We start from the raw sequence: 12,736 nt of genomic DNA, 5'->3' as shown, positions 1-12,736 counted from the left end.
TCCAAATGCTTTGGCAAGTGGCTGCACAACCGGCTCGGATAAAAGCTGGGATGGTGGATGACGGCGGCAGTTAATCATAAACTGATGGCACCACGCAATTCAATAGGTCGCCTTGCGCAGAACGAAATACAATGCGCTCTTCAATAAAATCAAATGAGTGCTTAATATCAAGATAAGCTGCTGGAGACTTAGGCTTGCGCAAGTGTAGGGTTGCCATCACACAGTCATCTTATGTTATCAAGTCGACCTCCTGGCTAACATCAGTGTCTGTACCTCTCACTCGTTCCCCTAATCCAAAATCCGCGATTGTTTGGTATTTTTACAATATCCCAAATCATTTTTGCCACTGTCTTGAAATATATATATATATATATATATATATATATATATATATATATATATATATATATATATATATATATATATATATATATATATAAACAACATATGGTAACAATGAGTATATTATTTAAGAGATGATAAAAATAACTGTTTTTTTGCAAGAGTCCTTGATCACGGCTGAGTAGGCATGCGGCAAAAAAGGCGTGATGATTGTAAAATATCATAGGGTACTTGAGGTAATGCTTTGAATTGTGCTACGCGCGGGAATCGCTGGTGTTATTCAGCCATTCAATAGAACTGTTCACGTCATTTGCCAGAAAACTGTGCCACAACGTGTTAGTAAATGTATTGACTGGTAATATGAACGTTACTGAGTCACACATACATTGCCAAATATTTTTTGCTAAAATCGATGCCTACTTGGAACAATAGTATTGTTTGTAATAATTACTTTAGTATTACTGTTAGAGATATAGGAACACATTACCTCCACAATTTCCAATGAGTTTGTCGTTATTCCATCGAGACATATTTCTCCTGAAACGAAAACAGGTTGAATCATTGGATCATGCGTTGGTGTTACAGAAGGAAAAAATGTTCTTACGGGTCGACATGCGCAGCAGAAAGAAAAAGCTTGATGTTATATATATATATATATATATATATATATATATATATATATTGTATAAGAAAAGAGACACAGCGACTGCCCTTATACTACTGTACGTAGGCGGCTGTTCAACTACACCACCTTCGTCATGTAAAATACTTTGTCCTAACGGATCCAGCGCGCATGGTCTTCCATATCTGGTTTCTACAAGAATATATATATATATATATATATATATATATATATATATATATATATATATATATATATATATATATATATATATATATACATTCAATTTTTGCAATCCTGTTTTCTTTCATGTTTATCAATTAGTGACAAATTGCATTCCTCCACTCAAGGCAGCCGGTGTACGTTTTTACCAGCGTGCTCACATTCAAATTAGCCTGCAAGAACACTGCTGCAATATCTCACTTTGTCAGCCCATAATAAAAACCTTTAAGACTAATGCTTACGCCTCCTCTCTGAACTTCACCGACCCTGAGTTTCTTGTGTATCTTTATTTTGGTAGGGATAGAATTATTGTATGAAATTCCAGGAAATGAATTGTTGCAGTGCTTGAAATAAACGACTTTGTTCTTTTGTGCCTTACATCTGTTTCCTAAATTACTAGCACAAAATATTTTACAAGCACTGTGAAATAGACGGCGAGTTCTGAAGACACCGAGGACGTTTTCAATCTCCCGAAATAAATTTTGCAGCTGCCGTTATATGCCTCAGTGGTATATTGCACTCTGAATCTATTCATTATTTAACCGCTTCTGGCATTACACCACCCTTTTTCTAAATTTTGCTGACCTCATGTAGAAAAGCGAGTACAGGCCAGCCTCCTTAACGCACGAGGATTCAATAATGTTACACTAGTTCATTATTTGGTCCTACTTCAGTTATCTTTTAAAACAGCTGAGCGATAATTTCTTGTCATAGTAATTGCCTTTTTATTAAACAGAAGGAATCCTCCTATAGATCTAGAAAGTGTTTTGAAAGAGCTAAAATCACTTTAGTAATAGCTAGAAAAAATAGCCCTCAGATCCTCGACAGCAGAATTTATTATAATGCGTGGCATGTTTTCTTGGCAGTGCATGCCCTGGTAAGGTAGACATTTTGCGCTACGCCAGTGTCCATTGAGAACTGGTTAAAGAGGTTATTGCGATATACTGCTTCCGGGCATTACAGAAAAGCTTACAGCACTTCATACTGAACAGCGTTCATCATATTTCGATCAGAAGTGTCACTTTACGCAGCACATTTTCCTACATTACAGCTAGTGTCCCGCTGTCCCGTAATCTTTATTGAGCGACAGTTTTTTGTTCTGTTTTCAATCGAAATCAGGCTCCCGGGCATGGTCAGCTCGAACAGTCCCCCCCCCCCTCTGCGTTGCTATGCTGCAAATGCCTATGATTTGCTTTCATTACACTTATTTATATTTTAAAAAACTGTTTCTTCCTATTCATGCTATTCTAGTGTTTTATTTTTGTGATCTTTCTTCTTTTGACCATTCACTAGCCCATAACAGTGCGTTCGTAAGGTTCCAGCAGATGTTTTTTCAGGAATCACTCCTCGATGGCCTTGTTGTTCCGACGATCACCCTTGAAACGTGGCTACCTACAGCCTTCTATCAACTGCTCGAAGTTTTATTCCTTAGTTATTTTTATTTTTGTATTCTTACTCTAAACTTTCCATTTCTTCTCGTCCACCTTTATTTCCTTCTTTTCACTTCGCCGAGCAGAAATCTCACCCAACGTTCACCTCCTCTTCCTTCTCTCAGCACTCATCTTGCCCTCAGTTTTCCTTTACTCTTCTTCACTTCGCTCGAATCAAATATCATTGTTTCGCCTCGGATGTGCTGGGCTGGGCAGCTGGGCTTGCCCATTGTGTGGTACATACACGCCCGAGTTTCCACGAACTTCACGCGGGCATTTTGAAGCATCCAACAGTTCGGCTGTTATAAGCGGTATTTTGTCTCCAGCTATATGCTAAGTCATAACGAAGTGCGCAGCTAGGCAGTATTAATTCTCTATTTTTAGTTTTCAGTTTCTGTCCACCTCTCTTGATTTCTTATTCGCTATTTCAATTTTTCACATTTTGTTTCTCTCTATTACTACTTAGTTACGTTTTTATTCTTAGTGTTTCGCTTTATTCCTCATTTTATGTCTTGTTTGATTCATCCTCAAATTTTTATACGTGGTTTATTTCATGTTTGTATGACCATAGTAATACCATCTTGACTTCATGTAGTCATCAATATGCTCGAAGAGCAAGAGAAAGAAGGCTTTTCATCGGCGCGAGCGGCCGTTCAATATGCGGCATTTCGCTATGCAATATTGAGCTTGCGTACGTTATATCAGCAAAGCGCTCGATGAACAACATATAGAAGACTAGCATTACGATCATTCTCAAGGCTGGCGAAGAACACGAGGCAGAATACTTTTTGGCACGAGTGGATGCTCCATTTGTTACAGCTGGATTTGCTTTATGTAGCTTAGCTTGCGTTACTGCAAGCGACGACGGCAGCATACGGGAGCTATGTCCTCTAAAGGGCTCTTCACTAAGAAAAAGTAGAGTTTTGAATTTATAAGAGGATTAGCGAAAACTTCACATCATGTGCGCACAGACACTTCTTATTTCTTCTGAGTAAGCATTATGTTGAAATTCAGCGCTGATGCCATTTGGATGTATATATATATATACTTGTCTATCCGTACAGCAGAATTTTTTTGGCTGAGCACGTCTGTACCTCAAAATATACAAAAACGTTGAAAGCATATGCAATCAAGTACAAAGAAATGTTCGTTACTTACCCAGTAAGCAGCATGATAATATCAGACGTGGAGAAATAAGCTTGCTGGGCAACAAAATTCATAAAGTTTCGTACTGTTTCTCCATAAAGCACATTTTTCGTTGCTTCATAGCCAGATACTTCCACCATGTAGGTTTCATCAGAGCGCTGAAAAAAAAAAAACTTATGCCACTATACGTTCAGCTTTGCGTGGTAAAAAAGATAGACAGTTCATACAGCTAATTTGATATTCACCAGCTAGATGTCTATTAGTAGATTTCAATGGCAGTAGACTTGTGATTCATAATAGTTTTACTGTTATTGCATTCTTTTCTCTAGACATTACATCTTAGGGTAATTTTGACAGCCTACTAAAACAAAAATCTAGTGTTCTGATTTTTTTCTCACTCTAAAGAAAATATAATAAATGTCCTTGCTGAATGATTGGAATATGACTGACACGAAACCATCTCGTTGAAGTGCATCAGAATTGGGTAAAATGAAAATAGCTTCGCTCAGATCAGTTCATTCTTCATATGGCCACGAATTACTAAATAGTAGTGTGCATAACTTTTCGAAAGTCATCGTACGAGTAGGAAAGGCATACTGTCGATTGACTTGAAACGCAAAAACAGATGCAGTGTCATGCCGTCCGGTAATAAAGCAAAAATTTTAGGAGCGAAGCTTTTTAAAGCAGCACCTTTTCGTCCCTCATAGTCGTAATGCGTAACAAGTGTTACGTTTTGACCTGCAAGGTGGTGCCGGTGAAAGATTTCTCCTGTGCATTGTTGAACAATGAAAAGTTCGTAGCTTGCGCGTCAACTAAAATCCGAATGCTCCTGTCTCTCATTCCCCATTATCAGCCATTGGCATGTTCCAGTAGGAAACGTTAGTTGAAGTAGAAATGTTTGAAGCCGACTTCTGCTGTCTCTCATTCCCAGTAGCAGCCATTGTTTACTTCCAAGGTAGTGCCTGGTGAGATTTCTCCTGTGCGTGATTCAACAATAAGAAATTTTGTTCAAAACGCCGTTGATTGATGAAATAAACCAACAAAAGGCGTCGGATGTTTTTTAAAAGCAAAACAAAAAGGCGCCAGATGTTTCTAAAGCGAAACGAAAAGAAGACGCCAGCTGCTAAACGAATGACACCATGTGTTTTCTAAAGCAATGGGTTTAAATTCGAAACCATATCAATACAGGTTTATAGTTGCCGATGCTCGTTGGCGCCGGTGTTTGCTCGTAGGATACATAAAGCCCTATCTGACAGGAAAAGGTTGCTACGTTATACTCGCTGGGCGTAACCTCTTTGGTTTTAGAAATGTTTAGCGAGCGTTGGTCCACAGTGCCATGAATACAGTGAACTAGTATATACCATTAACTCGAGGTGATTAAAGGTGAGAAGTAGGCCCAAAGCGCAAGCCGTAAAAAAATGTGCGTGTGCCACCTCTCGTTTAGTCCTTGGAATGTCCGCTGGCTGTCCATGCTTCTATATGGGGAATATATGATCAAAAGATGCGAGATGACGGTACTTGGAGTGTTTATTAGATGAAACAATGGACACACAGACAGATGCATTGATGGACGCATGAACGGACGCAGGGGCGGATGCATGGACGAACGCAGGGACAGACGCACGAACACACGCACGCACGGACGGGCGGATGGACGCATGAACAGTCACACAGACGGACGCATGGACGGACGGAAGCAAGAACGATTGAACGAACGAATGCTTCGCCCCACTCTCCGTCATTCACTCCGTGGATATGCTGCCATTTTTTCTCTTGAGTATTGTATTATGTTTCGAATTACACAGGAGAAGCTTTTAAAAATCTCGCATGCAAGTCATAAATGAATGTACTCTTCTCATTACAGTACCTTATTGGTTCATATATATAATGAGTTGGAGCGCAAAGCAATTCTGCGTGTGCTACGCCTGTAATCTCGACTGTGCCCCTTGCGAATGAATGGCTCAATAATACCATCCTAGAATCAATACCCCGATATGTATGAACGAAATCTTGTGCTCTACATGCACACACAGGTATGAATATGTAACAGGGCTTAAAAATTGCGTCAAGGATACTGAACGTAGGTGGATGTGAATGGTTAGTTCGTCTCTAGAAGGCGTACTACCCCAGAAAAAGGCCTCTAAATTGGTACTCCGGGTTACTGTAGGAGTATTTGTCGCGTTGAAGCATTCATATCGTCAGAGTGATTATACGTAGGTGAGTACATGTGTAGGGGTCGTTCATGCTTCTTACTATATACACAGATATTCGAGGATGTCATTATAGTGGGCACCTGCTAGTGTTACCAAATGAGGAGACCATACCATATGAATTAACCTCTGCAGACAAAACTGAATGAATGAAGGATGGCTTCATCTATCTATCTATCTATCTATCTATCTATCTATCTATCTATCTATCTATCTATCTATCTATCTATCTATCTATCTATCTATCTATGTATCTATCTATCTATCTATCTATTTATCTGTCTATCTATCTATCTATCTATCTATCTATGTATCTATCAACGTCTACGCATGCATGATCTTGTGCCCACCTCAATATCTTACTTATACAATTATTCGCATATTATGACATGACTATCACAAACATGACTGACAGAAGACGAAGTGAAAACATGACAAGCTTGTCATGAACGTTTGTTAAACCTGTTACCTGGAATGCCAATATCAAACTTTGCTATTGCCTTCGTCATGAAGTAAGTTCGCCGAGTCACATGCAGCTAGTTTATTCAAACCTACCATAGATACTGGTATGTGGCTACGCCTCAAATGTGAATCCAAGTCATTGTCGACATCAATATACATTGAAAAAATTAGCCATATAAGACCTCTTTTCTTTACTATATATTATAACAACACAGATTTTCTTTAGTTGGTAATTCTAACGTAGATCTGAAGGTAGATGTTCTGCAACGCGAGTGGCGATATGCTACTCGCATCGTCCCTGCTATGAATTCTGAATGATTGTAATATAGGAACGGCTAACTGACACCTATTGTTATAGAGTAGCTTGTCTAACGTTTGTGCTAGCCCCAGTTCTGTCTTTTCACTTCATAAAAGTTAGCTTTAGAATTATAAGCTTTTATTCAAAAGTTCTATTCTCACATTTCTTATCACAAGAGCGAAGGCTGCTTACACAACTTCGTGCACCCTTTGTTTCGTGGAAGACGATTTCTGTGCTGTAACGCGAGTGCCAATGTTTCATGGTAGAATTAGTGCACTTCAAACGCCGATGTTGTATGAAAATCACGGCATTTACATGGAGTGAATGATGATGTGGGGCATCCATTAGTACGTCCATACATCCATTCGTGTGTCCATTTGCGCGGCCGCCAGCCAGTCCGTCCATCCATTTATTGGTCGGTACGCGCATCCATTCAACCGTCCGCACGTGCGTCCATTCATGCGAACGTGCGTCCGTCCGTCTGTGCGTCCACCGTCCATGCGTATGTCTGCCTGTCTTGCTGTTCATCCGCCCCTCCGTGCGTCTGTCTGTTTGTCTGTCTGTCGGTCTGTCTGTCTGTCCGGCAGTCCGTTCATACATGCGTGTATTCGTACGTCCATCCGTCTGTCCATTCATGCGTCCGTCTACTGTCTGTATGTCCGACCGTGAGTCTGTCCGCCCACCTGACCGTGAGTCTCTCCACTCTTCCTTCCGTTCATCCGTCTGTGCGTCAGTCAGTCAGTCAGTTAGACAGCCAGCCAGCAAGTCAGCCAGCCAGTCAGCCAGTCGGTGGGTGGGTCGGTCGTTCGGTCGGTCAGACTGTCGGTCAGTCGGTCGGTCGGTCGGTCAGTTGGTCGGTCGGTCGGTCGGTCGGTCGGTTGGTCGGTCGGTCAGTCCTTTCGTTCGTCCCCTTATGCTTTCGTCCAAGCGTGCATTTATTCATTCATCCATCCGTCTGTCCCTCTCTCTGTCTCTCTGTCTAATTGTTTGTCCATCCATCCTTCCATCATCTGTCTGTTTCTCCGTCAATTCTTATGCCTGTCTCTCTGTCTCTCTGTCTAATTGTTTGTCCACCCATCCTTCTATCATCTGTCTGTTTGTCTGTCGATAAGTAGGTCAGTCTGTCTGTCTCTCCGCGCATGTGTCTGTATGTCCATCCGTCCGACCGTTTACCCGTCCATCTAGTGAATACTTCAAGTACGGCGATCTTGCATCTCTTCATCATATATTCATCATATAAAATTACCGCCACCCAGCAGAAATTCTGAAAACTAAACGAAAGGTGGCTACCTACTACTACTACAACTACTACTACTACTACTACTACTACTACTTTTACTACTAATACTACTACAACTGCCACTACTACTGCTACAACTACTACTTCTACTACTACTAATACTACTACTACTACTACTACTACACACAACGCGGACGCACGACCCACGGCGTAAGGAGCTTCGCCCCTGAAATATCTAGTAACTTACTGATATCTTTACCTTCACCACGTTGTAAACGGGTGACAAACCTCATGGGACACAGCTTAAAGGACAACAGTAAAACTTACTAATTGAGAAGTTACTACTTACAGTTTTTACATAGCGAAGTGGCTATTTATGGGTACACAGCGTTGTGTCTATCTACACCGGCATGCCGTGCTTTTCCTACCTTGACGTGAAACTCCTGGAAGTAGGTTGAACTATCTCAACCGACTGTCTTCTCGTATGCTCACTGGAATTAGCGCTGTTCGTCAAAACAGCGCATTTCAAAGAATCTTTCGACGCCAATGAGTGACGTGGGTTACTGTATACTCTAAATGCTGAATGACCTAATTCATCAGTAAAAACGTTATTGAAAGAAAACATAAATTAGGGTTGTGACATAGTTTTGTCTGTTAGATGTGCAGATACACTAATAAGGCCATGAATTTTGGTGAAAGGTAAGGCTCTTTCTAGTTACGACCGAATGCGTTGTCTGTATTGTTTTTCGAAATTATAATATGATAAAATGTGACAAAGTCAGGTGGTGTCGAAGTTTTTGGTGGCAATATGCAAGGTCTCCAAGATTGCAGCGATGTAGCTTTTTCCCCGTGGGAAAACGACAATTGCTTGCACTATTCCGCAATGTATTTGATGTTGGCTTTGGAGTACCAAAGGCGTTGTTCAAGAAGACTAGAAATGTGCCGATGCCCCTACCAAGCCTCTAAAAGTTCAGCAGTGATCTAGGACATTCTCAATAATAAAGGTGTCTAAAGACTGCAGTAACACAAAAGCTTCAATGGTAAAAGCAGAGACACACTAGGTGTGATGCCGTTAACAGCACATTGTTTGAGGTACAGTAAAGCATATAATGCTGTGGCATTAAGAGCACCATAAAATTTTAGAACAATACCTTTTCCGTCACGCTGATTCCAACAATGGTCAACTGTACTTTTGGCTGGACCATGCTTCGGTACCGCAGATTGGCCTTTCGAAAGAGAAAATAATGAAGTAATCGGTATTTACAGATGAAAAGCAAGCTACACATGGTAAACATGCTCGACGAAAAATATGTAGCTAAATTTGGCCATGTGCTTTGTCAGTTTTTCGCCATGTAGCTAATAGGTGTAATAAAGTTTAATTCAAACGCTACCAAGCAGTGCATCTTTAAAAGAAGTCTTTTTTTGTCCCAAGAAAGCGGCATCTGAATTGCTAATGGGTCTGTCTTCACGTTTCGTACATAGACATTCTTGCACGACACTCTCTGATGTGTTGGTTCACCAGACGCCGTAATGTACTCGTAATTTTATCATGATGTTTCATAACTTGTTTGAACAAGCACCCGCTGAAATTTAAACTCCATTCATCAGACACTACGAAAAAAGTAACAGCTTAGCCGCAAAAGTGAAGAAATGAGCTCGATAGCAACAAATGAGAAGGTCACGTGCAAAAGGACAAGCAGATTGAAACATACCCGCCGTTTTTCACGCAGAAACAAAGCACGAAACAGTGCTCAGAAGTACTGATGAACGTGAATAAACCTTTCAGTTGTTACTTCGTTGTGTATGAAAATGAGGCTCTTTTCGCAAACGGAGATTGTGTAACGACTAGAGAGTCCTTTTTACGCACGGTAACTAGAAAAGAATTGTTCCAGACACTTACGACTCAGAGGTTCCACGTTCGCTTTTCATATATATGCATACGTTTATATATACAGTGGGTGACGGCGACGCGCAAGTCGACACACCGACTGTGAAATTCATCCGGGAGTGTTCACATAATTGCTATCGCATTGAAGAAATACTGTATGAACTAAAACGACAATATGTTGAAGCTTCCACTAAGCAGCGAAGCGCTTCAAACAACCGAACTGGCAATTCTGCTTATTAATCTTGTCGCTTTTAGCTTGCTTGTATGTCACTGAAAGCTGATCCAGGTTGCTTCTAGGCGCTTTCTTGGTCTTTACTAAGCTTCAGCTAGGAGATCGTAGACTGTTTCATGTTGATTCTCTGAACAGACAGGTTCGAGAGGGGTTTGACAATCTCAGACGCAGCACTGATGTATAAACTTCTGATACAGAAACACTTGCCCATAATGTTGGCCTGATAACGTAGCCATATCATGCACGAAATGCACATTCACACTACGGAAAAGTGGCATAAGCACGTCCTCGAAGCTATAGACATTCCAAGCTAACGAGTCTTCTTGAAGCCGCCGTTGCCTTACCAGATCTATAGTACTTTCTCGTTGTATATGATGGGAGACTTCAGCTTGCCGCCATTGCTTTGCATAAATTCCTTGCACTACTTCTTTTTTAAACTTCAGAGGGCTAGTAGTGAGCAGTGAAGTTCACACCACTTCTTTGCCAGATACCTTTATGATGGTCTTAGTTTCCGAGACGGGCTAACGAGAAATGACTTTCTGAACATTCTCATTGTTAAAACCTCACAGGGTATATTATAGATGTGCTTGAGACGACTCCTAGGTAACAGAAATGTTCCTTTATTTCTATGGACGTTATATGCACACAAGGGGCCGCTCTTCAGATTCTTGAATAAAAGCCTGCCCCCTACTCCATCTGGGCACGCACTGGTCAAGTCAGCATGACATTTGTGATATTGAAAATCAACATCACATACAAGCAGCTTTTTATCAAGTTTAGAGGCAAGTTATGGCATTGAAGGGCATCCAAAGGATTGAGGGACAATAGTTTGATCCTAAAAAGGCGGTGTGACGAAAGTTGCGTTTGGACGTGCGTGGGCACGCTTAATTCGGCGCACAACAATCAGCCTCAGTCGAAAATGACATATCTTTAGAAAACTTGCAAAAAGAAAATGTTTGATTTTCAGCTTGTTTATTTAGGAGCAACTATTATACACAGTGCCAACGGGAACAAGCACACCTGATCCTAATACAGCCTTTCATGTATGTTGGTTATTCGCCAATAAGCATGCCACGCCTCTTTGAACGTCAGGTAACAAAAATGTTATATTAGATGACAGGCACACATCCACTGATGAGATTGAAAACAGACCTTTGGATGAAAAAAGTGGAACCTGAGACCTGCGCTTGTAACCTCGACGCCACACACATGATTGCATAATTTGGCTGAGAATTTCGTGGTCCTGTGCGCTTTTCACTGAATGCGGTTTTTTCAACAAAGTCGAGGAGTGCTTAATGACCACTTTCAATAAAGAGGCACTGGCATAGTTGGAGCAGTGCGTTCTTGAAACGCGTAAAAGCAACAACTGTGCCAATTGATATTTCAAATTTGTGCTGTCTATACCACTGCGGTCTTTCATACTATATCTCTGACTAGCCTCGCAAAATGTCTTTGTAATTGTTAGAGATGTTGTCACTTATACATCACTGCAGAAACAAAACAACAATAATGAAATAGTTCCACTTATGCTAACTGAAATAAAACGTGCAGACACGTTAGCACAAACAAAAAATTATGTTTAACGTATTCTGAGAGGTAAACTATGTTCTTTTGGTCATATTTATGGAATGCGAAACAACGAGCACAGCTGATGTATGCTGCAAAATACTCGGCAAAATGGCATGTGGGACAAACATTGACGGTGCATTAAACTTTTGCCAGGAATTTTTCTCCTCCATGAAAAACGCGTGCTCACACCGCAGCCCACCATCATTCATGGTGGACGAGACCAAAGAGGAGCTACAAGCGTCGCTGGTGACCTTAGCGTCTGAGTTTAAAATTTTATGCCTTCCCAACTAAACCAAATCATGGGCCACTTCGACTTTAGTGTACAAGGACCCTTTCGTTAAAGTTTGAAAACTGACAGGTGCAGTAAAGTGAACTAATTGAAGGCCATTAGTAAGACAGGGCATCCGGTGTGATAGGGGTTGTCTTCTCGTGTTAGTATTCATTATCCCAAACTACCTGGAGCCGGTAGCAGGTGGATTGCCAGGTAATATGAAATTATTCGAAGACGTCGACGAGGCGGATAAGAGGGTATACACTGGGCTTGGTAATGATAATTGAGTGGTGATAGTCTAAGCGAAAACGCTGTAGTTGTGTTATTCGTTTTTGGGGGAGGGGGATGACAGGGGACTACCGGAATGAGCGAAATATGGTGACATGCTTTATTTTTCCCTTTGTTTGCAATTTTCAATATTCAAAAGTAGAAACACGACCAGGCTTGTGTCAAAGCGGTGCTGAGCGTCAGTGTCGATGTGACGTAGGAGGACAGTACATGGCACATTTTCTCAGTAACAGCGCAAAACACAAACGGAACGCCTCAGAAAGCACGAATATTGGTCTTGAGTGGTGACGTAATTTAATTCTAAATAAAGCTTACTACAGAACACGGAGTCATAATCACTCTGCCGAACAATACAGCCTTGAAATGTTGTAAGAACAAAGCAAAGTTAATGACTCAACGGGACACCAGCCAAATTCGAAGCAAGCTGCCTGGTACGTTGAACACCAGTACAGTGAATGTCGAAAACTAAAAGCCCAGTAAGGTGTGTGTTTTCAATTATATCAGGCACGTATCAAG

At 41.0% G+C, this 12,736-nt stretch overlaps 1 protein-coding gene across 1 annotated transcript in view; it reads right to left on the bottom strand.

The window, feature by feature from the left end:
• Positions 1-12,736, bottom strand: part of LOC119169776 (venom metalloproteinase BumaMPs1-like) — a 181,833-nt gene that overhangs the window by 50,980 nt on the left and 118,117 nt on the right. The window contains exons 7-9 of the mRNA XM_075886704.1: positions 9,124-9,198; positions 3,775-3,920; positions 830-879 (exon numbers count right to left, since the gene is read on the bottom strand). Coding sequence (XP_075742819.1) covers positions 830-879; positions 3,775-3,920; positions 9,124-9,198 — 271 coding nt within the window. The remainder of the gene's footprint in view (positions 1-829; positions 880-3,774; positions 3,921-9,123; positions 9,199-12,736) is intronic.

The sequence above is a fragment of the Rhipicephalus microplus genome, chromosome 2 (assembly GCF_043290135.1).
Source record: "Rhipicephalus microplus isolate Deutch F79 chromosome 2, USDA_Rmic, whole genome shotgun sequence".
Taxonomy (NCBI): Eukaryota; Metazoa; Arthropoda; class Arachnida; order Ixodida; family Ixodidae; genus Rhipicephalus; species Rhipicephalus microplus.
The sequence above is the reverse complement of the archived record's forward strand: the minus strand, read 5'-3'. Positions and strand labels throughout refer to the sequence as shown.